This window comes from Fundulus heteroclitus, chromosome 20 (assembly GCF_011125445.2).
Source record: "Fundulus heteroclitus isolate FHET01 chromosome 20, MU-UCD_Fhet_4.1, whole genome shotgun sequence".
NCBI lineage: Eukaryota > Metazoa > Chordata > Actinopteri > Cyprinodontiformes > Fundulidae > Fundulus > Fundulus heteroclitus.
In genome coordinates, this window is record NC_046380.1 from 6,762,573 (window position 1) to 6,790,560 (window position 27,988).

General features: G+C 38.1%; 1 protein-coding gene across 7 annotated transcripts in view; it reads left to right on the forward strand.

Moving 5' to 3' along the window:
• The window catches only part of grip2b (glutamate receptor interacting protein 2b), a 301,598-nt gene that overhangs the window by 182,136 nt on the left and 91,474 nt on the right, over positions 1–27,988 (forward strand). The window contains exon 1 of one of the 7 annotated variants that reach the window (XM_036151437.1): positions 18,373–18,744. The exons of the other annotated variants lie outside the window; for them this stretch is intronic. Within the exon in view, the coding sequence (XP_036007330.1) occupies positions 18,699–18,744 (46 nt within the window). The 5' untranslated portion in view covers positions 18,373–18,698. Of the gene's footprint in view, positions 1–18,372; positions 18,745–27,988 lie in introns of those variants that run through there. 7 annotated transcript variants of the gene reach the window in all.

The window sequence follows — 27,988 nt, forward strand, 5'->3', positions numbered from 1 at the left end:
TGGTTTTTGTTTAATTTCATTTATAATCACAGAAATAGAACCTAAGTGGTTTTAGAATGACTAAATGATAACAATGGTGCCACACTTCTGATGAAGAACCAAACAGAAAGTAATATTTTTTTTCTTCGTTACACTTTATATTCCCTTAGTAAAACCACGGGACAGAGTGAGAGGCATTCATCATAAATAAAAGAGCTTTGAATATGCAAAAATTAAGGCTTGGCAGCCAATTTGACATGTATTTTAACTTAAAGGTTCTTACGTCGTGCTTTTAGAAAGCTTACTTGTTGAAAGTCTCATTTGGCACATCTAGCTGGCTGAGCGTTGTTTGAAGTAGAATAGTTTTAGCATTTTGGTATCTGTGTTTTGTCAGTGTATGGATGAGAGAAGCCAGAATTTATAATCAGCAAGAATGTGCAAAATGCCTCATTATTATTGTTGTTGTTGTTTTTTTTTTATTTTCTCTCATATTCTTACATCTAGGCCATTTTATACTGTTGCTTAATGACCTATTTTTAAATAAAGAACACAACCCTCTATTCAACCAACATTTTACCAAAACTGTAAGTCATAAAAAAAAAAAAATAAATAAAAAAAATAAATAAAAATGCTGCTCCCTGAACTCTTTGAAGGGGGCGGAGCTTGGTGATGGCGCGTTCCTGGGTCTGCGTTTGTGATTGGTCGGGAGAATGTAATGACTGTAATATTAACCTACATGATAGGATAGAATGCAAAAATAAGGAAAACTGTTCTTCTATTGAACTTTGTATTGAACCCCTTTTTTTCTGTCGATCAACATATTTTGTTATTGAATTATCGTCTAGCCCTGGTTAGTATTGGGAAATAATTATCTTTAAACAGACAGTGGCCGAGTGATTGGTACCCTGGCTGTTAATACTTTGTACAACTCGGGTTTGCCAATATACTGCCTAACCTCCTCTGGGGCATTAAGAGTGTGAACATTGACTTCCCACAATTTTAAGGACTTTTTGATCCTTGAGGATGCTTTTAGTTCAGCACACTCAACAATGTATTTCTCTGTGCTTTAGGGCTTGGGACTGAAATGGCCAGTAGAAAAGGTTGGCTTTTCAAAGTTGAAAAATTTCTGTTTTGAAATGGTCATTTGAAACAGCTCAGCAAAGGTAACCTGTGCAGGTTTTTTGAGTTAATCCTTTCCAGTAGAATTGTACAAAGTGATCAGATTTGAAGGACTTTGGTGATTAACCAACGTCAGGAACAGCTACACTAGTTCTAATCCAGTGGGAGAAAAAAAAAGTATTCGCTTTCAAAACTGCCAACACTTTAGCATCTTAACATTTTAACTTTGCTTCTCTTGGGTTAAGAAACAAAGTCAATGTCTTGAGGGATAAGGTAACAACAAAATGTTATTTATCAAAGGCAGTATGGTCAGAAAATGTAAGAAAAAAATGTGTCAAGATTACTGCTTTCAAAAAAATTGGCTGTTTTTTTTTTCCTGCAAACGTTGAAAACTGTTGACTTGAAATAAAACCTTGGGAGGCAGAGATAGAAACAAGTAGAAGTACAGCCAGAAAACACATCTCCGACTATGTGTGTACGTCTAGTAACTTATTCCCCTTCTTACTTGACACATTTCAGGATGCACTGTTCTGTGGTATAGGAAGAAAAAGGCTGTCATGACCAGGATGACATTATTGATACGGATTCAAAGTGGATTCCAAACCGAGGTGCACCTCATGCACTTCTAAAAGTTTGTCATTCGTTAGAGCACTCCTTCCCTTCCTCAGAGGGCCCTGAAGCTCCAGCCTGAGCTGCTTAATGCAGAGGAGGCATTACACAGACAAGCTTCGGTTTCCAACTCAAGCACGCCGTACAAGACAGACGCTCTGGTGCACCACAGTCCCCTGCGATACAACAGCACACAGGTTAAATGAGGAGAATGTGAAGAAGTTTCTGGCCGTGAAGCGTTGGAAATTCATGAGGCCCCTTGGGTTTGCTCCCACTTTAAGATCTTGCCTTTTCAGCCAACTTAATTTAAAATAATTCAGCAGACATTAATAATAAAATGCTCTAAACATTGCTATGTAGATCTTGTTTTCTGAAACGTTTTCTGATCTTACTTTCGGACACATGCGCTAAATTGTACTAAATTAAATGAGGTCAAGGCTCTCTAGACTTCTAAGCTGTTTGTTCTGTTTCTTCTAAGTATTTCATAGCATAATACCTGAGAATCACAATAAATAATACTTCATTCTAATGTAGATTAGATCTCTGGCGTATTCATTATCAGTTAGTAGACAATGTTAGCTAAAATCAGCTATAACACCATTTGCACAGCATTAACAGTTTTAAGGAAGTTGGACCTTTTAAATTACATTTTTCCTAAACTTCTGCATAGAAGCTGGCCGTTAAATAAAGTCTCCTTTGTGATATTGTGCTCCAATAAAATCATGAAGGAGACTTCTTTGACTAATCTGCACTGTTCCCAAGGCCTGAACAAAACATTAGAATGCAACAAGTTTTTTTTAATGTTTAACACCCTGCAGCTTTTGCTCAAGGAGACAAAGATACTTGTGTTTGATCATGTGGAATGTTGCAGCTGCAAATGGCAACTACGGTAGTAATTGAAGCATTCTCGCTCAATAATAGGCGTGATTGTTAAATAAAGTGTAGGTTCCATTTATAGGTTGTATTTTCAGATGTTAAGTAAAAATAAAAGGAAAGCAATTAATGTGTAGGAAATGTTGTCTCTCAAATTAACTCAAGAAAAACTAACGATAAGAAAATCTTAAATAGGTAACATTTCTTATTAACAATTAGCAGTAAGAAGGTTTTGTCAAAAAGCAATATGCCAGTAAACAAAATTGATTATCTAAAAAAAAAATGAGAACAAAATAGCTGGGATTTTTACTCCAACATTGCAGTTTGTACCTCTGATTGTTGCATTACCCGGCGGTGAAGATGAATTTTAAAGCTCGTCTTTAAAATTAAGTTAAACAATCAGCAGGCATACCTTTACCATCTTTCTTGCAGGAGCTTTTTTTTGCCTTTTTCAAACAAACGTTACGTTTGTTTTGAGCCGGTTGAAACTTATGGGGGTTGATCCCCCTAACCGTGTCCCTGTCAGCGCTTTGTGTTACACCCCTGAAGCAGCAGAGGAAGCAAAGAGTCATTTTTTTTAAAAGGAAATCTCAGAGCTCTTTATTCGTACATGCTCAGCTGGATTAGAATTATGAGTCTAATAAAGAAGCTCCAGCTTGTTCTTCTATCCCTGCTTGCTCTCAGATCTGAAAGGATTTCAGTAAGCTGCAACTGATCTTTGCATCTTTGCATAGGATTGCTCTGCACTGTGCCGCCACTGCGGAATGTGCTCCACTTTTAAGACGGCTTGACGGAGTTGTGTTGCCGAGAAGACGAGGTGCCGTTAAACGCATCGCTGGCTTTATCAAAAAGGAGCAAACGTTCAGAGTTGGAATGTCTTGGAAACAGGGTCGATCAAAAAATCTGTTCACACGTTTTGAAACAAGACAGTTCTTCTTTTTTTGTTAATCTTTAATACCTTTTCTTTTTTTTTCTTTAAAGTGCTACACCCAAACCTTTTACCACTGAGACAACAGGGGATGCAGCCTTTTACACGTTATGCTCCTTATAGCTTCTTTCCTGAGTTTAATGGATTAGTAGTTGAAACCCATTTTAATGTCATTCTGAAGCGCTTAAGCATTGAATTAGCTTAACTCAGTTTGCTGCAGTGATATAAGATCGGCAATCATATTCTTTTTACAGCTCTTTCTCAGAAATGTAGATTTTCAGCTTTCTTAAAGCTCGCTCGCAGAATCCCATCCTGAATTACATCTATTGATTTTATGATTGTGGTTTTAGCCGAAGAAGAGATAACTTCCTCCCTCCAGGCTCGTCGTTATTGTCCCATCTGTTTTTTTTTTCTCCTGCCCTCAGATTGGTTAAAGTGACTCGTTTTTGTCACAGAAGCCTGTGACAGATTCAATTTGGTCTGCCACCAGAAGAACTGTGTTATTGCACTGAGTAGGCCCTTTTAGAGTTAATAGTCTCTTTTGTGAAATGTGCTGATATCATTGGTTTCCATGGTTTTGTGTTTAAATTTATCTATTACTTGGAGTATCTGTCTACTGTGATAACCTTCCTCTGAAGGCTTTTTACCTGAACCAGAGCTCGGAGAACTGCTCCTGTTTGGTCATATGGGCTCACGTTGAACCAATGCTGGATATTTAGACATAATACAAAGCATTTATATAGTCCATTCTGACAAATATGTTGAACTTACAATGCACAGGTTAGATTCACTTCTGTCAGAGTCACGGTAGCGCAGCCGCCTGGTGTCCAGGGAGACATTTTTCCTGTGGGCCTGCAGGGAAATTAAGCTGTATTGCTTTACAAAATGAATACAGTCAATAATTGTGTTAGTTACATACACAGTAGCTCCTCTATTACTGTTACTGGGGGAACTTGCATCATGTTAGCCATTACTTACCGATATTAAAGCAATGTCCTTAGCAACGAGAAAGATTTTGAAAACAGTCACTGAATGATAGTCTGCGCAAATGGTGACAACATGGGAAAAATCTATACAAAAAAGTAGAAACATTCTCACTACTCATCGTCTTAGTTTTGAAGCAATGCCAGATGCACATTTTTAAATTTTGCTTTTCTAGCTTCCTGTAGCAGCTAGCTGTGTTGCAGTGTTAATACTAACTTGCATGTAAGAGGAACAAGTGGAAGTATTTATGCATTTATGTTTATGCATTTGGCAGATGTCCAAAAAATAAATAAATAAAGTGATTAACTTTATTTTTTTAGCTGTTCTTAATGCATGAGAGGTAGCTTCAGAGCCCCTCTTTTTAGTTTTGTCCCTCAGAGAGACTTCAGTGAATTAGACAAGGCTTGCTCTCTCTAACTGAGAACAAATAATGCAGCTCTCTTCTCATCTATCGTACATCTTTTTTGGGTGTTTTTTTCTCTCTCATACATTAACACATTTGAGACCAAGAGAAGCTGCTTAAACTAAATACTGCTGACACCTTCATAACCTCTGATATCACAGTCAGCAGAAAAGAAAGGAGGGGGCAGATTTCAATTTCACTGCAATTCACCGGAGGTTCCTAACTCAATGTAATAGCTGGTAGGCTCCCTGGGGATTTATTTTAACACAGCCCTGCAGCACATACAATGTGATATTTTTCCAGGCTCCTGATGCGATTTTGACAACATTTCATGTCTTTTCACACCGTGTCAACAGCTTTCCGTACTCTGTCATCAAGGTTTTTAAGGAGACAACACCAGAAAGGGAAAATCTTGGCAATGAGGGTTCTGCTGGCTTAGCATGGAGGGGAGAACATGTTCCACTTAGATGTTAATGCTGGCGCTGGGTGCTTAATAACCAGCAGCCCTTAGCGAAACAAAAAAATACACCTTCATGTGAGCCGGCCACACTGAGATATGCCCCATTATATCGCAGGCATCCAACGCTGAGCTTATTGTTCTGGCCTGATGTTCATCATGTTAAGAATTGCACTGTTTTAAAATGCATCAGTCTACAATCCTCTTTAACCCTCTTACTACCATCCTGTGGCAGAAGATGGGATGTGGCCTCTTTGTGCATTTTTCTAACTATTATTTTTCACTCTTAATTGTTCAAGTAATATTGAACGACTGCTTCACACTGAAAGTTGAAGTTGTCATGGAGCATTTACTTATTACACATAGCTGTTGTGTTTTTTTTTTTTGTTTTTTTTTTTTTTGTTTTTTTTTACTTTTGCATAGCCACAACATTCAAAACTTGATGTTGCCTTTGTCTAATTCTGATGGAGAGTTCCTGCAGTCTCTCAATGAGCTGCAATAATCTGAGTTCAAACCTTGCACCACTTATTTTCTGCTGGTAAAGACATTAAAATGGACTTTATTTGTTGTTTAAAAGTATTGCCTTTTTCCTTTTTGTGTCTTTAAGTTAGGTTAGGAACTTATTTTTAGCAAAAATAAAAGAACCTGGGTGAATGTTATAGCAAAACACCCTCTTTGGACAGAGATCCCTGGAAAACTGTGACAAAAATGTAAAAATATGAATTTTTTTTTAGCAATCCCAACTTTCCACCGACAGTATAAAGTGAATAAAGTGTGATGTGTGTTAATGTGTTCCATTTACTGATGGTATTAGACTAACAATTAAAATACTGGAACATATTAGTAAAGAATTGCTAAAAGTGTTTGCAGAGTCAATAAAAAAAACGATCTCACAGCCACTCCAGTTCAGCAACTACTTACAAGAGCTACTTTCTAAAATAAATCAGATGATAACAAGCAGAGAAAGTCAAAAGCTATCAGGAAAACCATGAAGACCTTTCGTTTTTTCCTGAGACAGAATGGAAGCCTCGGGGGGTGTTTTCCAACGCGTCTTTAAGACCTGACACGGCTTTTGTGTTTTCAAATTGAACGCCTAACCCACACAATGTCAGCAGAGCTTAGCCTTTTTTAAACAGCAGTAAGACTGCTGAGGCTCGCTGACTTAAACCCAACATGACAAATACACACATATCCAGAGAAGTTTGCAAGATGTTCTATTTATGCGTCCCTGCAGTACAAAACTCCCATCATGTATTATGTACATGTTCATGACTTGTGACACATGCTCTTCCTGGGTTGTAGTAATGATTATTGCATATCTCATCATTGGAGGAAATAGGAATAGCTGTGATTGCTTAATACCTACATAGCTTAATGCCTCACGTTTGGACCAATAGTTAATCACGAGCGGATAAAAACAAAGAAACAGAAAATAACTTTACAGATATTGAGGAAAAAATAAGATTCTGGAATAGGGGCTTAGGTTGCCTTCACATTTAATGACGGGATAATATGCAGGGAAGTAGAGCTGAGCTCTCCTGACAGCTCTCACATGCCTTTCACGCTTTTAATGTGAGATCCACAGTCTGAGCCCGTGGTTCTCTGGCTGGTCGAGTAAACACTGCACATGTCATTTCTTCATCGTATCTGGTCATATCTGGGCTCTAGACAGTACTTTATATTTAGGAGGCATGGTTATGAGTCTCTCCTGTCAGCTCACACAGTTGTGCTGAGCGAGTTTAGAGAACAGCCTCAACTGTTGAATTGCATCCATTTAAAGCAACAGAACCACCAGGTAAAAGGGACCTGTTTGGTCTTTGGGGTGGCACATATTAGCAGGGGAGTATTTAGCGTCGGTAGATAGTAGTCTAATCCATCTTGGTTTGTAGTTTCTGGGAGAAATCCTCAGTTGAGATTCAACCTAATAGGGGTTGAGAGCAGGCTCATTCAGGAGAGCAACTTTATTACTGTAGACCTCTGCTAAATGTCCTAATGCTAAATATAGGACAAAGTAAAAGGACTGGAAGGGTACCTACTGATGAAGAACACAAAAAATCTCCAGAGGTCTTGGAAATTGTTTTCGTTGAGTTCAATGGGGGAGTATTGAGAGCACAATGGGCTCCATATTTTGTGCGACAATGTGTGACGTACCCGTAAGGGTTTGACTTCTGTAATTAGGTTCCGGTAGATTATTAACAACACGACAATCCAAAATTATTTTTAACTCTAAACAGACACCTAACTCTCAAAAGATAATAAAACAATGTAAAAGGAGTGCCAGTTTGAAAGAACAATGAATCTGATATTTACATCTAATTAAAAAGGCGTACTGATCTATAATTTGACCTGTCCAGGGTGTACCCCGCCTCTCTCTCATTGACTGCTGGAAATAGGCACCAGCCCCCAGCAACCCTGCACAGAAAAGTGGGTATAGAAAGTGGATTAATGGATGAAAAACTCTGGTAAAACGCTTGCTGGAGGTTTTCCTTCCCGTTAATGGGGAGTTTTTCTTTCCACTGTCGCTTCATGCTTGCTCAGTATGAGGGATTGCTGCAAAGCCATCAACAATGCAGACGACTGTCCACTGTGGCTCTACGCTTCTCCAGGAGTGAATGCTGCTTGGAGAGACTTTGATGCAATCAACTGGGTTCCCTTATATAGGAAATGTTTTTGACCAATCTGTATAATATGATTGAATTTGACTTTGGAATGTGTCATAAAATGAATTGGCGCTATATAAATAAAATTGAATTGAATTGAATTATAATAGCATTATATCACAGCACTTTCAGGTGAAAACCAGAATACTGAAGTTAGGATCTAGTTTAAGGCATCCACGGTAGCAGCTAAGTCCTAGGTCATAACTTTAGCAGGTAAAGACAGTATAACCCAGTGATGGCTGATGATACAAAATTTGGGAGATGATGTGGTTTTAGGGGAAAAACTAGAGGTGTCTACAGTCACTTGCCTGCTGCTGGATTTTTAAGTCTGGTTCATCCTGTCTAAACTCCATTATCTGCTAAACATCCAGTCAAAGCCTCCTGGAATAAGTGTTTTGTAATTAAATGACCAAATCTTTAAGCAACTGACAAGAAACCAGCGAAAAGTCACGTGGAAGGAAAAGTCCAAAAACATACATAGACACTGATCTGTCTGGCATTCCACTGCATTAAGAGATATGAATTTCACAAAAAAAATAAAATCATATAAACCCAAAACAGAATGGGAAAGCTGAAAAATCAAAAGTCAGACACAAATTATGAGAGAACAGATGAGATCATTACTTTTTATTTTGTAATTTATGTTTACCGTGTCTACACTTTGTTTCCTGTAACTTTGACTGGGGTGGCGTCCGAGCGCCCCTTATTGACAAGCTGCCGATGCAGCTGGTTAACATTGTTTAGCTAAACTGCAAAGAAAATGTTAGAAAGTTGAATATGTGTCCTCGGATGGTCTGCATAATGTAATTAAGAAACTAAAGAGAAAACATGGAAGTTAATTAATCTAAATATTCATTTCTCCAGTTCCTTCGGATAAACTCAAAATGACATAATTAGGGATGTTCAGCTCTTGGATAATCTGACAGCAGTGGGAGGTAAAAACAACAGCAGGATTAGAATTGGTATGGTCCAATTTAAGGTGGTCTTAAATTTTTAAAGCAAGATTCATCAACACTGACTTAATTATGGGAGTCAACCCCACCCCACAATTTACACCCTGAATTTAAATATTTTGAATAAAACAGTCATTTTATTTGGATGTCAGTCTAAAATCTTGAATTTAGGATGATCTGTGCTATTAGGGGTGAAGTTTGCCAGATTTGTGACTTGAAATCAAACGTAGCGTTACAAAGTTACAAAAGAAAACTAAAATGCGTGACCTAACATGTTGGTGCTTTGGCTATGAAGTGCTCTGTAATCCTGTTTATCACTCACAAAGATTGGGGTTTAATGCCGAGCTGAGCCAGCGACTCATCCCATAGGCAGTGATCCAGCAGTGATTAGAAGAAATACAAATTCTGGCTGTGGGTACTTCTGAAATGCAATTACGCATCCTGGCCTGCAAAAAATATTGAAGATGAAAAATAATGTCCGCAGGAATTGTGACTGATCCGTGTTGGCAGCCTGTTTTCCCAGCTCCAGCTGAGGGTGTTGATTAAGGGGACGATGTTATGTAAAGATTTAGCAATCTGCTCATTTTCAGTGGACATCCTAAGAGGTAATTTTCATGCAGATGTAGAATTGACCAATCTCTGGTGCAGCAGATAGAAAATCACATAACTGTAACTCTGGTTACAGAGAAAGAAAAACTAACTTTTTGGACCTTTTTGTTATCAAATCTTCATCTGCAGCATGACGTAAATCAAAGATTCTCGATTCATGTTGTTTTGGTACTGATAGGGCAGGAGTCAGAATTTGAAATACTTTAATAATCCCAGAGGGAAATTACAGTCATAGACTGTAAACATAATTCAGTGTGAACAGGATCTGTTTGGAATTGTAGTGAAAATATGGGGATTTCTTAAAGGCACACACTGTGAATCGATGATTAAAGAAATCTTGATAACTAATTTCACATTGTACTTAGTAAGACTTCAGACAGTATGACTTGTTGATGGAGCAGAATAAGATAACAGGGATCTGACTGAGACATTCAGCAATGAACAAAATACAAGGTGCTCTTAATATTTAAGCTGACATGCAAAAAATAAGATAGATGAGGAGGAGGAGGAGAAGGAAAGGGACACAGGAAACACAGCTGGACTTATGATGAGAATAAAGTGCCTTGCAAAAACAATGTAATAGTCCTTTGACTTTCTTACATTTTGTCACATTACAACTGTAACTTTCAATGTATTTCATCAGGATTTTGCATGAAAGACCGACAAAATTCAATTCAATTCAATTCAATTCAATTTTATTTATATAGCGCCAAATCATGAAACATGTCATCTCAAGGCACTTTACAAAGTCAAGTTCAATCATATTATACAGATTGGGTCAGATTATACAGATTGGTCAAAAATGTCCTATATAAGGAAACCAGTTGATTGCATCAAAGTCCCGACAAGCAGCATTCACTCCTGGGGAACCGTAGAGCCACAGGAAGAGTCATCTGCATTGTACATGGCTTTGCTGCAATCCCTCATACTGAGCAAGCATGAAGCGACAGTGGGAAGAAAAACCACCCATTAACGGGAAAAAAAAAACCTCCGGCAGAACCGGGCTCAGTATGAACGGTCATCTGCCTCGACCGACTGGGGTTACAGAAGACAGAACAGAGACACAACAAGAGAAACAAAAAAGCACAGAAGCACACATTGATCTAGTAATCTGTTCTACATTAGATGGTAGTAGCGGGTGAGCCGTCTTCTCTGGATGATGTCACAGTTAACAGAACGCCAGACCAGGTGTACCTACTATGAAGAGAAATACTGACTAAAGTATTTAGGAAGCACATATTCCTGAAGGAAAAGGATACATGGTTTTCAACTCTTTTTTTGACAAATACAAATCAAAAAGGCAGCTTTAATTAGCATTCAGTCCTCTTTACTTTGAATAGTCTTAAATTAATTACCTCAAACACAATGCGCCTAATTGCCCTCAAAATTTACCTAATGACTGAGTACAATCCATCCGTGTGTAATTTAATCTTGGGATTACTTTCAGAGTTTTAATTAATAACATTAATGAAAACACTATTTGCACCATTTGATGAGATATTGTAGTTGTACGATTTAGTTTAGTCAGTTGTTGTGTTTGATACAGGACTTTTATTTTGGCAGCCAGTGTGGCTTCAGGAGTCAGACTGGAAGTGCTGTTGAAATGTGTGCACCTATTTTAATAAATGTGGATGAAGGGGCCACACGTTCTTATGCATTGAGGTCTGGCAACGTGACAACAGTAAAACAGTGTCTTGCAATCCTTTAAAACATTTGAAATTCAGATAGGAAGATGAACAGCATGAAAACAATAAGGTAGAGGAAAGTTAGAAAGATAAAAAAAGTTAAGTGCAGCTTTAATGTATAGAATAATATCCTGAGCTTTGAATGTATCATTGAGTACGATTCAGATCATCTGAATATGGCGCAGAATATGGGAATATGGCACAGCTTCCAGCCTACCAAGACATGGCTGTCCACTTAAAAAGAGGGTCAGGCATGGAAAGCACTAATAAGTGAAGCAGTAAAGAGATTCAGAGTAATTTGGGGGGTAAGGCAAGGCAAGGCAAGTTAATTAGTATTTCACAGTTCAGTAAAAAACAATTATTAAGTGCTGTGGGAGGGGTTGGGCCGCCTGGCTGCAAAGATCTGGAGCTCAGGTGGTAAAAATGGCTGACAGGATAACTATTAGTCATGCACTCCACAAATCTGGCCTCCTTTACTTTGGAAGAGTAACAAGAGAAGAGCATTTGTTTATGGAAAGTTATTAGAGCTCCCCGTAGTTCATCACAAGTTATGTTGGGACACAGCAAACATATGATGGAATTAATCAGATCACAAGAAAACCTGATATTCAGCCAGACAGTGTTGCGCTTTAAAAGATTTACAATATAAAAAAATAGCAAAAGAAAGCAAAGAATTGATTTGAATCTTTTATGTTCAATAAATGAACAACATGAGTGAGCCTTTATTGATAATTTCTTTATAAATTACATTTAGCTTAAATAAAATAAATTTTCTAGTTTGTTGTTTTATGCTAATTTATCAGTTTCATTTAACATTGATCAAAGTCAGGTTGTATGCATCACAAAAAAATCTTGTTGCTGCTAATAGGTGTTGAGTTTTTGTGTCCCACTTTACTTATCATACCAGAGACGCTGCTGATCTGGCACAGACTGACTGAGTGACAGCTGTATATGAAGGCAGGAGAGCAGGTGGACAGCATGATGCTGATTTTGCTGCTGGGGGGATGGTCACAGGTGCATCAGATCACCTTGATTGTAGATTGCAGGCAGGGTTGCCAGATCTGACTGACAGTTCCCAGCCCTAACACAATGAAAAACCAGCCCATTCAAACAAAAACAATAACAAATCTCAAGCTTTCTTGGAATCACATTAAAAGCATAGAAGTGTGTGACACACCTGCTCTATAGCAAATAAATTAATTAATCAATTAATAAAATAAATGAATAAGTTGCACATACAGGCGCCTCACAAAATGTGCAATCAGGCAAATAAATAACCTAAACACAAAGATCACTTTCCCCAATCACGTTGTCATAGCAACTGTAAAAAAGTTATCAATAGCCTACTAACACAAGTTGTCTATTTAACTAAATCCAAAATACATTTATATCTCTCTTTCTCTCACAGAGTATAGATCAATGTATACTCTTTATACTCTGTAACCATTTCACAGTTACGCTTGATAAGCCAATGACCATTAATGGATGACGATGTCAGGTTTGGCAGATTCTAGACTTTTTAAAAATAATTTACCAATAGAATGTGTGCAAGAGAATTAGCATTCTATTAAAAATGTACTTTCCTGCCACAGAATTACAATTATTTTGATAGAATTCCCTTATTATTATTTTCTAAAAACCCACCAAAGTTTGTGAAAAGCAGCCAAATCTTTATTAACCTGTCTAAAGTTTTTTTTTTCCTGCCCAACATGTTCAAAAAAAAAATAAAATAAATTAAAGATTAGAGGAAACCCACCCAATCTGGCAACACTGTTTGCAGGAGGAATGAGAGAATCTAGCAGTCAGCCGGGCCAGAACATGACAGAAAGTTTTCTAATCAGATTAGAACCCTGGCACAGCACACTTTTCAGATTTAAATATGTGAAAAATAAAGACGACTATGTGCACTCTTTGTTCCTTAATCCACACACAAAGTAGTGCTAATTTGGGAAATCAGTCATCAGTCAAGGAAAAGTTTAATGTGCTTGGATGCCTTAATAATAAGGCGCTGCATTAAATGTAAATTGCAGCAGCAGTCACACTGCAGGATTTTCCTGGAAAGTTTCTAACTGATGGATATTTGTCTGAGGTCATTGTTGGTTGTGAGAGCGCTAACTCCCCCATCAGTGAGCCTGTTAAACTGATTGACGGTAGATGGCTGATTTTAGCTCGCAATCAAAGGTTTTCTTACAATTCTTTCACACAAAAAAAAACAGTTTTGTCAATGAAGGCCAGTAACTGAGCATTGTTGCACAAAATCTAGATAAATGCAAAAGCATTAGAGCTTAAAGGGAAGACATGTGAGAGCTGCAGCACCTCCTAGTGGTTTCTAACGGGTATATCGACAAGATAAAGGCACTTTAAAAAAATGCAACAGCAGCAAAGAATACCATATTACACATTTATTTCAGGACTGAAACACTGTTATCTCTAACAGTGTTTCAGTGGATGACAAAATAAAGAAATCAGATATCCTGTTGACCTTTGTGTCTCTCTCTTGATTTGTGTCTTCCTGGGTTGTCTACATTTGTAAGCTCTGTGTTGGGTTGTGTGCTGACAACAGCTTCAAGCTGATTCACAGTCACTGTTGTGCCCAAATTAAAAAAGACATCTGTCTTTGTGAATGCTTGTTCCTGGTATGTTGTGTGCTCATCTTAAAACTTGCAACTGAGTTAGCTGACATTTTATCATACTGCTGGAAAATGAGATATTTCTTCTAAGTGTTTTTAACTAAACAAATGGGGCTTTTTTTGCATTGTGACTCATAATGTAAATAGGTTCATTCAGGCAATCATTATATTCTGTGAATTTGAGGATCCTATTCCAGTCTTCAAGACGTACAATCTGTAGAGAAACACAACCTCAGCAGCAGTGAGGTGTGATGTGTTGTTTCAACGTAGGATTATCCAGTCAATCAAGAAGTAGGCAAAAAATATAGAAAAAAAAATGTTTTGGGGGAGTTGGGATCAGACCATCAAACTCTCCTCAGAAACCTCAACGCGGAGTGGAGGCAGGGCCCGATGTGTGTCTGTGTGTTTGTGATGAATGTTTGATTGTGTCAGAGGAGATTTTTGACATATCTGGAGCAGAAACAGATACTTTGCTCATTAGAAGAAGGCGAGGAGGCGGACAGACGGATGGATTAGGGATAGAGGCAGATACAGCAGGAAATACAATCAGCGAAAAAATGAATAAACAATTCAAATTGTGAACATCGAGAACAAAGTAAAAAGTATAAGAAAAGAAAACTGAGAAGTGGATACATGCAAGAATAAAAGAAACCAAATGCTAAAACCATGAATTAAGGTGTGGAAAAAGCATCTAATATTTGAATCTTCATGCCTGAGCATATTCTGAGTTATCCGGGTCATCGCAACAGCAAACACCTATCCAGGGACTCCTGTTGAAACGTTGTCAGAAAGAACTGAATGAAAGTCTCTGATTTAAGCCTGTTTGCTAAGTCGCACACTCATTAAAATGTTGTGCATTTTCCCTGCGTTTTAAAACCGTAGGGAGATACACTGCCTGGCAGAAATACCACTCCAGTGTGTTGGTGAAGATTTTCAGTCATCCAGGTCATGATCAATCCAAAAAAAGTTAGAAAATAAAACATTTGGACTTCTGAAGATCTTTCGCTTCAGACATTTTGAATTGAGAAAGCTTCCTGGAGGGGAAGTGAAATGTCAGCTTCAGAATAGAAGTCCAGTTGTTTTATTTTTTAACCTTTACCACTCCGGGGTTGGGTTTATATGCACCTGACATCAGACCCTCTGTCTGCACCATTGAAGGTTTCCTCGCCTTGGCATCTCAAATGCATAAAGCTGCTCCAACTGCCAGTAGTTGATCATCTTTCTAATAAATTCAGTAAATAATATTTGACTACTTGGGCATAAGAACTGAGCATGGAAAAATAAATGAAATGACAGAATAGGAAAAGTGAAGTACCCAGTCCTGAAGCTGTATGACTTTGTGATTTTACACCCTTCATCCGAATACACACTGCCAACATAAAATGGATCACACCAAATGAAAATGTATGTTTAGTAGTGATGTCAGTACGTTTCAGAAAATATACATAATGTCTTCATAAACATAAAACACATTTCTAGATTTGTTTTAGGTGACAGACACAGAAATAAAACATTGATTTTAGACTCTAAGTGAGTTTCCTTGTTCTTATGCTAATTTGGTAATTACGCTGCAGAAGCTTTGAATAGATTCAGGTAAACACAGTTGGAAGAAACGTCAGAGCAGACAGAAACTCCTAAAAATGTCTCAAAGTGTTTCGTGTGTCGCTTCCTTGGAGTCCTAAACACTATACATTTTGGAAAGACATCTGTGAGTCACAGAACAGTCATTCTAGAATACAAAATTGTTCATTGATAGAGCTGAGTCAACAGCATGCCTGTGCTTTTGTATGTGTAGAAATGGATCACTGAGGCCTTGCTGTGACTTCAGGATTTCAATTATACTTCGGCAGATCCAATTTTCTGTGAGGCCTCAAATTGACTCCCCACTAAGATGCTGAGAAAGATTCATTTGATATTCCATGAGTTCTAATTTCCTTTCAGTGCTTCTTAGGAGTATTTCTGATGGCAAACTATTTACAAGCAATACAAGGCGATTCCACAAGTTAAATATGAAGCTCATGCGGAAGGAAATTAGTAAAAATAGGATTATTTTGTTTCACGCTAAATGTTATTACAAATTTTTTTGACTTCTTATGGGCTGCATTGCAGCACAGTTGGTGGCGCTGTTGCTTGCAGCAACACGTCCTGGCTTCAATCCTAGATTTAAATGTTCTGGCCTTGCATGCATTCTCTCTGGTCAGCTTATTGCACCTTTTTATTTGAATTTTCTTTTTAGATTTTTCTTTTGCATTGAACACTAAAGATGGGACAATTGTAAAAAATAATTCACCGAATCATTTCTTTGAGTCTCAAAATCTGAAATTTTAAACGGGGTATATGCACTTTTGAGGTTTATGGCATCTGCTGTTTCTTTGAGAATGTAGAATGCTTTCAATAAGCTTAAATTGTTGATTTATATTTGGCATGGATTTCCCGAACACTGCCATTGGGGTTTGTCACCTAAACCTAATCAGCATGCTCCTGATTTGGTCTAGCGTCATATGTTTTTTTTTTTTTTTTTTTACATCTGGTCCTGCATTAATCCACATTAGAAGTGTGCATGCACAGCCAGCAACAGGAAGCTGGCAAGGAACGTGCACGCACATTGACATTACGTGAGCATGTAACAATTATTGGCAAGTGGGAGAAACAGTATAAGGTGATCCCCCCGGGAACTCAAAGCCAAAAAAGATTGTCCACTACACCTTTAGATTGTGTGTCTGCAAAAAGTACTTAAGGAATACATTTTACTCACTTAGTGTCACTCGGTTGGCTCAAACCATGGCCTGGGGTCTCCCCGCAGGCTTTCTGAAGTTTGGGTATTCTTTGTGTGAATGCTTAGGTTTCAGCTTTGAGAGTCTGAATGCATGGTTGTTTGTCCTGTGTGTCTTTGTGCTGCCGAGGACTGGTGATCTGTCCAAGGTGTACTCTGCCTGTCGACCAATGACCGAAAGGCTGGAGATAGGCACCATCTTCTCCACAACCCAGCTCAAACAAGCAGGTATAGACAATAAATACATGGGTGAAGGAAAATTCCTTATATTTGGTTACTGGGTTTATTTTGTTGGAACATATACACTAAAACAGACAAACTGAGAAAGCTACAGTCATATGTATACATCATTGTCTGAATACTGCCAGCATAAAACTAATTGCCTAAATAATAATGATAAAATAGTGGCTAAGCAGCATACTTACAGGTACACCAAATAATATGCTTTCTTAGATAGTTCTAATACAGATGTCCTTGACTTATTTGTAAATGACTTATTCAAACTGCAACTCTTAATTTTAAAGCATTACTGATACGCATACCCTTAATTTGGGCCATATACCTTATGTTAGCTTTATTATTGTTGTAATCATTATGACATACAAAGTTCTTTCTATCATTTCATAGATAGACATAAATTGATATATTGCATGTATCCTCTCTATACATTCAATGATATCAATATTTGAATATTAGTTTAATATTATCTAAAATATTGTATTCGGCAAATTGTGTAAAATTACACTTTCATCGCAGACAGACATGAGTCTGTTAGCTAAACCTCTTTCATTCAAATAAAAAAACTATTTTGATTCATGATTTTTTCCAAAATAGTTTATTTTAATTGAAGGGACCCCTATAGTAAATGCTTGCTATGTATTCCTACGTTGCGTTGTGCTCTAAGTATTAACTTTTAGCGTGTGCCACACTAAAAAAAATATATATTGCTGCTTCACTTTTACTTTTTTTTTAAAACTGTATTAGCTTGAAGCTGCATTTGAGTTACATTTCAATTAACTTTTTGATGTATTTTCTAATTCAAATTTGGTGTAAATCTGTGCCACTTTTGTTTGTTTGATAATGAGGTGGCCAACACTGCTTGGAAGAGGAGTTATATTTTTAAGTTTCCACCAGAGCCTGGAAGGACTCAGTGATTGTGCAGCGACATCGTCTTAAGCTCTGCCAGTTGTTGAATTTTTGAATCCAGTTTATCCCCTATGAATTAATCCTCTGGTAGACTGGCAGCCCTGCCTATTCCTTAGTGACCATTGCATGGTGGGATAATTAAGTTTCTGTCCGTTTTGAGCCTATAGATTTAAGCAGGTGAAGCAAGTAATGAAAAATTCAGTGTGTGGGCTGATGGGCGCTGTCTGTGGTGCTGAAGGGCAGTTTTTAAAGGGGCAGTGGTCTCCATTCATTAACATAAAGCCTTCAAAGTAAGAACTGCTGAGTAGCATTGCAGCTCAGATTTTTATTTTTATTTTTTTTGCTCCACACATAAACATTGCAGACCTACATTATACACGCCTAATAGACACAAAGTCTGAAAAAGAGGGGAAAACTAGGGCAATAAAAGTCCCCAAGGCTTCAGGCTACAGTCTTCAATTTTTGCATAATCAGGAGTGAAACTATAAGAGAAAGGGGGAGAGAGACAAAACGAGAGGAAATGTTGTGAGAATGTTGTAATTAAATTAGCAGACAAAGAAAATGAGGAGGAGACTATTGCGCGGCCCAGTCGCGACAGAACAGAGCCAGACTGGAAGCGGCTGACTGAGTGAAAGGCTGATTAAAGTCAATTACAGTCACGGCGTTTACTCCAGTTTTCATCTGAAGAGAGAGGAAACATACAAGCACTCCACAGTTCAGCTAATGTCAACGGGGAGGGTGTCCCTCTGAGAGAGAGTGCAGGGAGGAAGAGGAGCGGGAGGGGGTGGAAAAGAAGGAGAGAGGAGGCAGAAGTTCTTCCTCCCTCTTCCTCCTCTGCTCTTCAACGAGGAGAGACTAAGTTATCAAAGCTGGACACAGTGTGGCTGAAAATGCTTTTTCTTCAGGCTATATTAAAGAGGAGGCTTCTGCAAAAAGGTAAGGAAAACACATAACGGGTACACTTTCACCCGATTGGTCGTTTTTTTACGCGTTTTGTTGTAACCTGAAGTTTCCACAGCGCGTTGCAGTCGGTTGCTTTATTAGAGTTGTTCAGACTCTTTTCTTGTTGGTGTCTTTCGCTGATGGGTTGTAGTTTGGGATTTCGGTTTAGGGAAATCTTATACCCACCAAAAAAAAAACAAAAAAAAAAAAAACGCTTCAGCAACTACTGACTGGTCTGTTTTAGCAAATGGTCGGTTATTTATGTTGCATTCTACTTTTATTTGACAGCTTCTCCAGGTTTCGTGGACAACTGTGTGACTAACGGTGCGCTATGGAACGGTTTTTATGTTGATTTGCTGGATGGATAACGGCATTTTTGTCCTCCGATTTCATATTTTTGAACCTCAAATCCTAAATTGCTGTGCGTAAAAGCGCGCGGAAAACACAGGGAACTGATTCAGTACACCTGTTGTAGATTCTTTTTTAAGGATTTCGGTCACCTCTTATTCATTAAAGTTATGGCTCGTTTCTGATGGCTTGATGAAATCATTCGGTTAAAGCTGCATAAAACTTCTAAGCAACCCCTCCACCGGTCCCCACACTCCGTGTTTTCGTTGGAGGGAAACGCGCAGCTCTCTCTTTTTTTCCCCCCAACTCCACTTGATTTATTTATGAGTTTGGAGACGCTTTACTTTGATGTGAAGCCCGAAGACGCGCTGGAGAGGGCGGCAAACGGGGACAAAACGCCGCCTATCGGCCTGTCGGGGAGCGCTGCCGCCCACCGCGGGCTGCAGGCTGTAATGAAGACGGTCTGGTACCCCCGCGGAAACGCGACTTAAAGTTGCCCCTGTCGCAGCGCAGTGCGGAGGATGAATCACTGTCACATCTTCCTGCTGTTACTAACTCTGCGGAGATTTCTCTGTCGCGTTCCCATCGCATCAAAGGCTTCATGGCTCTCAGTGGAAACCAGAGCGTTGCGTTACTACTGACAGATGAACCTGATCTTTGTGGGTCACCCATCACGCACTTAAAACTGTGGCATTAACTGCATCTGGCCGTTTATTGCACGGCTGCAGTGCTTATAACACTACATTGCGGAGTAATTAGCTTTACTGACTAACACAGGACCATATGCTTCAGGTGGCTGGTGACATTTACTTTAAAAACTGTTAAAATTGATTTTATGAGCTCTACAAAAGACCTGCAGAAGTAAAATCAAGCAACAGCTTTGCATAATAACACCAATAGCACCTAAAATTACCCAACTATTATTTATCATATTTATGCTTAGTTTAGCAAATGTAGGGATTACACAAATGTTGCATAATCTATGTCCAAGTGTGCTCTAATCTTTGCATTTTTTTGCTATATCAAATATAAATATCCTGTTTCATCTGGGCCTTTGTCTTTAATATGCAAAAGTACAAATTCTGTAAACACAAATTATTTAAATTTAAAATCGCTGTTTCCTAATTTTCCTCCATAAAGTTAAACATGTATCATAAATGTTGTTCTGGAAATATATCAGTGAGAAAAGTTTCTTGCCAACTCTAGATGAAAACATTTCCTGTTTCTGTCGCCATATGTTCCCAGAAAGAACTGTTCCTCTGTTTGGCAAAAATAAAGACGAAGGCTCTGTAGTAAACTTGGAAAAAGCTGTCTCTCCGTTTGTTATGCTGCACGCCCTGAGTGCCGTGCTTGTGATTTCTTTTTTAACAACAGAGACCCACTGCTGATTAATAATTTTCCACAACCTTCGGGTTTGCTTGCTGAATCACATTAAATCTGTTCCATCCTGAACTCCTAGGAATAATTGACAAATAGTGACTTTGAAAAAGGATTTTCTTCTGTCCACAGGAAACCGCCTGCAGCAACGCTGGCTGCTGTTTGTTTGCACAGGTTATAATCCCCGCAAACTAAAAGCGAGAGTTTTCAAAGAGTCCTTATAGAGAGTTTTTTATTTATCATTTATTAAGTCCAGTTTTATTAAATTATAGATGCTTTAGTGGGTTTCTATATTGATTCCAAAGATTTAGAGGGTTTTTAATGAGCATTTACAAATGTTTAACAGGTACCACATGCCTAGCTAAGTAATCATGGAAGACTTGTAGAATGAAAAGGGAACAAGAACAAACTGTTTTAATATATGGGTGTTATTGTGTTTATTTGTAGTCAGCAACCTTTCGTCAAACTGCTTACCTTTCTAGCTGGTAAAAAACAAATTGTACTTGAGGTTTTGTTGGATAGATGACTTGTTTCAACAAAAGTGAGCATTTTCTTACTTAAAATATGTTTTGGTTATTTTGCCTTAAGGACCCTGCTGTGACAAGCTTTTTCTTGTAGTTCGCTATTATATCATCATGAGTAGGAAATCAGGGCAAACATTTTACCCGGTCTATCATTTGCTTTCAAGGAGTCAAACTTTCTTGTCATCATTAATAGTTTTAGATGCTTACTGGACTGCATGGTGCCATGGTTTTGCTTCCTATTTGGTTCTCCAGCTTCCTCCCACAATCCAAAAACAGTCACATTATGTTGACTGGCCTCTCTGTATTACCCATAGGAGTGAGTCCGTACGTGTAAAGCTGTCTGCCCTCTGCGTTGGCTTGTGACCCGTATTTACCCTGACTCTAACAAATGGATTCCTGGAGATAGCCACAACCCTTATTTTAAGTCTGCAAGGATGGATCAGGTGTGGAGAATGCATGTTCTTGGTTTCCCAGAAAAGTTGCTGTAATTCTGTTTTGTGAAGCTTGCATTCAGCATCACAATTCAAAGTGTCAGATTATTTTTTTTTTTGCTAGGCTTGCTGTTCAGCAGTTCCTTGTGTAAAGCCTTTGTGACTTAGTTAATTTTATCTTGTGCCTTGGCCATCATGGTTTGTTGGGATTTGCATTTCCCTTTTATCACCACCTAATAATAGATTGAAAGTGGAATATTTCAGAGAGATTAACTTTGTTATATTTTGTGAAAAAGAGAAAAAAGTGTGCAAACTAAACATTATTTAAAAAAAAAAATTAATTGGAAAGTTTAAAAGTCTGTGTATTACCCAGCCGCAGCACTTGGATTTTTGTTTTCCTAACCGTGCAGCAGTCTGATAAGGTAGACGCAGAATGAACAAAATAAAATGATGTCATATCTTTGTGAATCTGTCTACCAGTTACAACTCCATCTTTTTTTTTTTGAAAGGTTTACTGACTTGGGCTTTCCCCGCAGGGACTTGGTTATCTGGAGGGATTCCCACAGACCTCTTAGACGAAATCCTAAATCATCACTAGTCATGTTTTCACATGAAGACTCAGTTCTTAAAAAGGAAGCAATTTCTCTAAAGGTGTAAGAGGGTACTCACGTCTGTCAAAACTTGAACTGTCTGTTTCTAAGTTCTGCTGCCAGTTTAAACAGCCTTGACGGAGACTTTTAGACTGAGTCATTACGCTGCAGCATAGCTCAGATCAGATCAGATCAGTGTTAAACTGTCCAGCAGTGTTGTTGGACACGATATCGATCGTGATCTCCATAGTGGTCTTAAAATCCCTGCTCCATAGTCTCGGTCTTAATCTCCACTACATTTGCACTCGCTCTTGTCCCGGTCTCCATTGTGCTGGACTCAGATTGTTTTCTCAACACCAGGCAACATCCTTATTTTTACTGCAACTTAGTCTGCAACTCCTGGTTAAATCCAAACCATGAAGAATTTTACTTCATTTTGCCTCCTCTTACTGTATGTGTTGATGTTAAGAGGAAACAACAAGATGGGGAAATATTTTAGTTTAGTCTGTCTTCCCCCTTCACCTGTTGGCTTAACACTAAGTCCCTGAACTTGGATGTGTTCAGATTTGTCTGTTGTTTGGGGCAATAACTGTATTATGATTACAGTAAAGATCCTGCTAGGATGTATTACATTTAAGAGATAAATTAGTTACCATTGTTCATCGGTAACTAATTTTACTGAATGATGTCAGTAAAATGGCTTAAAAATAAAATCTCCTATTTGATTATACAAAATCCGATTAGTATATTAATTTCCCCCTCCTTTTCATTTCACAAAAATAGATGGAAGAAATGGTTGTAAAATGCTTTTATTTCATGTATTTTGTCCGGTAGTTGACCTGAATTCAAAGTGCAATGAAATACAAGCTGTGAAACAAGCTTATAAAATAAGATTGAAAACAATGAAGATACAACTGTAACGATAACTCAGAGTTAGTCAGAACCCAAAACGGAGCCAAAACACGTGTCCAATACACCAAACTTTTATTATCAGAACGAACGTGAAAAAAGGGGCTCTAGAGGGTGTGGGTTCACAGGTAGATTGGAAATGGGGAGTCCAAAGGTTGGGGGAATGGGCAAAGGAGTTGCCTGGAGAGCTCAGGGAAAAAACAGGGACAAAAAACAACCAACCAGTGTCTCTTTAGTAGAATCAGTCCAGGTCATGCACGGATGGGTCTCAGGTACAGAAAATCCAATAAACAGAAGGCTGGAGGCAGATTCTGAGGGAGGCTGGGTTCGGCAACAGGAGATCAGACTTCTTCAGGAGGACTGGGCAAAATCTGTGGTCAAGAACAGGCAGAGTCAAAAAACCAGAACACTTCATGGAACGTGGAACAAGGAACAGTGCTTGAAAGCTGTGACCAGAGCAACAGACGATCTCGCACTGAGCTGTAGATGAGCAGCTGGTTAAATAGGGAGTGGCAGCGTGCAGGTGAGGGTAATTAGCAATCAGCCCAGTGGTGGAGCTGCAGGGCTGAAAACATGACAACAACTAAATGTTTGCTGCTAGTGGTTTTACACAATGAGCTGAGAACAGGCTTTATTTCACTTGTGTAGCTTCTAACTAACTTGACTAACTTGACTAAAATGACTGAATAAATTAAAGTGGCTCGTATTATGATGAAAAAAGTTTCTTATTTACAATATCTTGACAGTATATTACCCTAAACATATATTCAGCAATGCTGCTGTTCTCTTCATGAAAGCCCAATGAGTGCATTGGCAAAATAAAATTCCATAAAATTAAAAAAATAAATAAATAAATTTTGAATTAATGCATTTAATTGATTTATCACCCAGCCCTAGTCATGATAAATCAAAATTTCTTCCTCACCTGGCTCTGACAAATGTTTCCATCATTTCGTCTGGCAATGTCCTGGCATAAAGCCGTTTTTTTTTTTTTATCTATTAGCAGATCTATTAGCCAAAGCCTCACTAGATTTTCCTACAAGCGTTAAAATTAGATAAAGCCAACCCATTGTACAAAAAGAAGAAATGTTTTTGACATTTCATTTTCATCCACCTCAGTCTGGTCCTCTCTTATGTTCTGCTCTCGTTTGTGTTACATCTCAATTGGCCCTAATTATTATTTCATTGATATATATTTATTTCTGTCAGGAAGCAGAAAAGTCTGAAACTTGGACTAAAACGTGGCCCATTAAGACCTTGTTTTAAGTCATGGTCGCTTTGAAAGCACTGCGAGATGAATGCAGTTCCTACTAATAAATGTGGATTTTATTTCACCACAATTTAAGCTTTTGATTTAGCTGCACTTGCATTCATGATGGAAAGTGATAAAAAGGATAAAGCGTAAAATATGAAGAAGCATGTATACAGTGGGATAATAACTTGAAGTTGCAGCACTGAAATAGAAGAGAATTATAATCTATCCTGCTAAAAAATCTAGGGAACAATAAAAAAGCACTTCAGATCTCAATTAGAAAAAAAATTGTGGTTATTATCCATACTGATATGGAATGGGAACTGTGTTAGGAACAAAAGGATGCTAAATCATTTAATGAAAATGAAAGTTAACAACTCAGAGGGCCTAATCTGAAGTCACAGAGAAAGGGAAACTTAATTGATGCAGCAGGCTTGTCCAGTTTGCTGAAAAGTCATTGCAGCAACTCAGATTGGTACTCAGTAGTTTGTACGTTGTTGTATGCATGCCTGACAACGGTGGGGCACGCTACTGCTGAGATGATGCGTGGTGTCGTGGTGTCGTGGTGTATCTCCTCCCAGATCCTGACCAGGTCCTCCCTGAGTTCCTAAACAATCTGAGATACAAGCTGGTGGCGTTACGTGGACCTAAGCATAATGTCTCAAAGATGTTCTATTGGATTTAGGTCAATCCCAAATAAATCAATACAATTAACATGGCACCTGGGGAAGTTGCTGATCTGACGGCGAGTTTAAACGCTTTTATTTTTGTTTCTCCAAAACTCAAAACGAAAATCAGAAGCCTTGTAAAAAGTGTTGCCCAAATCTGTTGCATTGCCTGTTCTTATCTGACCTTATTCTTCTTCTCTAAATTAGCTCTTATCTGCATTTTATTTTCCTTCTTCCTCATGCTCTCCCTTTTCTGCCCTTTTCTCTTCCTTCAACGCTCCTCTCAGCAGTGCAGATGTGTTTTCTTTGATTTTGTCACCAGAGATTAATTAGTACTTTATTATGTGTCCTATTTATACCTCCAGCAGAAGGAGAAAAGCTAGAGAGAGAAAAGGGGGGGAGAGGAAATAAAGAAAGCTGCGAGTCAGAGACTCAGGAAGAGATTGAGATGGGAAAAAGCAAAAGTGTTGAGACGGAGGGAAAGATAGCAACAGAAATGGGCCAATAGTGGGAAAAAAGGAGCAAGGAGGAAAGATGCCATTTAAAAAAGACAAGTGTAGGAATTGAAAGCAGAAATAGGGAATTTAAGAATGAAAGAACAAGTTTATTAAACTACAGCAGTATCAAAATAGGGTCATGTTTACTTTTAGAACTTTGAAAAGGGAACTCCCATAAAATACATTTGATGTAACAGGGATGCAGCTTAACCGTTTTCTTACAATCCGTGAGGAAAGTCTTGGCAGAAGCACTGAGGAGCAGCAGATGGAAGGTGACGAGAGAGTGGAAGATCAAGAGCAGGGGATGAAAAATACAAAAACTGAATGTAAGGACTGATGTCAGGGAAGAAAAAAATGACTGAGAGTGTGTGATATAAAAACTGAAGAAGAGGGTTGATAGGTTAGGGATGAGCTGGAGGTCAGAGACAGGGCAGCTCCATCTTACATGAAAATACAGAACATAACGTTTACATCAGGCTGCAGAATCATTAGTCTTTGTGCAAAAGCGTCGCCCCGCAGCAGAATTCAAGAGGAGGCTTTGTTTCTGTCAGTGCAAGCTGAAAAAGGCTCTGTTGCAGCACAAACAGGTATATTCCAAAAAATGGGACATTGATTGCCTTAAATAACTAACCAATTAGGTGGTGAGACAAAGACATCAACTCAAAAAGATTTTAGTCATTATTAAAATGAAAATAATGTTGCAATACCGTAGCTGCAAGGAAGAGGATGCTCGGCTGTCAGAAATGAAATTGTTTTTGTATTGTCAACCTGAATTGTATCTATTCGGATAACAATTTTCAGGCTGCAGCACATTCCAGGAAACATTTGAAGTTTACCAGATCTTTATGTTAACTTCTGAAACCCCCTGGAAGAATCTGTAGCATTGAAATTATTAAAAGATTAAACGTTTCAGATCATATTAATTTTTATTCATCTGACAATTTTTTTTCTCTACGTTCTATTCTGCATTGCATTTCCTAAGGAAAACCTTGTACAATCAAACTCTCCCCTATTCAGACCATCTTCTGCACACAGGATTTTGTCTGCCTTGCATCAGTTGAAAAATGGAATAAAATGCAACATTTTTGTTGTGAAGGCTCTAAGCACACCAGCTTTTTAAAACATGTCACCTTGTGAATTCAACTAAATGATGATGATGATGATGATGATGATGATGATGATGATGATGATGATGATGATGATGATGATGATGATGATGATGAGTTGTCACTTCAGCTCATCAGTTAAACTGATCAACAATTTAATGTGCCCCTAAAATAAATTGATTATAAAATAGTAGTTTACCATTAATCATTGCTAGGAATAAACTGTGAATATTTTAAATCCTTGATTTGATTTGATTTATATTTAAACATTTTGGTAATATGTCCTGGCATTTGTGTTTGTGTTGTAAAGAAACCTTGCGACAAAACATGGGAAAGGTTGCTTGTTACTAAATAAAAGTGAAAGAGATAAATAGAAAGAGATAAATATCCATACTATCTGAACCCTAAAGTCATTCTTAAAAGGCATTTTACTTTTTTAATGAGTTCTGTTGCAGTGATTAGAAAGATAACATGTGAATTACATGGTTTTATACAGCAGAAAACAACAAAAGGTTCTTGTCATGTACTTGAAATCTAACCTCCAATGTAGATAAACATCCAAACATATTCAACCATGCCATAACAAAATAAAAAATAAGCTGTGTGAACAAAACTAACTACACCTTTGCTTCTTCTGTGGGGTTTAAAGGGGGAACTAAAAACTGTGCGTTGGTTTGTATTAATGCACTGCAATAAAGGAAATACAATATGACCGTCATGTGCACAGGGCTATAAGGTCATTTCTAAACTATTTGAAGTCCACCATTCTACTGAGATAAAGATTATCCATTAGCAGGAAATGCTGAGGACAACTGCCAGTCTTCTCTGTAGTGGTTTTCCTGCAGATTGGTCCGAGGCCAGAGTGCAGTACTCAGAAGATGACAAAGAACTGAAGCTATGCTGAAAAGATAACGAGCAAAAATGTCTCCAGGTAATAGACTTGAAGTATAACTCAGAAGACAACTACTTAGAATTTTTATTGGTATAAATGGTTCAACAATCTGCTGAATAGTAGGCTATACTCACTTTTTTTACAGACAGCTTTATTCCATCTTTGCTTTATCCCTGTTTAATGAATAACGCGTCTGTACGGAATCTGCTTTTGTAAACGTGAATCTTTGCTCTAAATAATATCAGAAGAGCAGGGAATTTTTTTTCTACTCAGATATGTAAAATCTAGGAATTATAGAAGGTGTGCCATGTTTGCCATTTCAGCTAAGTCAGCTTCTTCCCCCCAGCCATAAGTTAAACCTGATGGATAAAATAAGAAATGGTTTTACTAAGTAGTTCTTCTCATATGAACCTCCGCAATATGGTGTGCATGAATTCCCTCTAGAGTGAGGTGGGTGGTATTCATGTTAGCGTTTTAATTTGTTTAGGAAAGACATTACGTTTAAAGACAGTTCGGTGCGTTTCCTTAAGATTAACAAAAAAAACCCCAAAAAAAACAGGTTTTGTAAAACTCTGTTGCGTAGCAACTGTAATGATGAGCACTTGAGTGCTGTTTGAATGTTTTGCTCACAGCTGCACCATCAA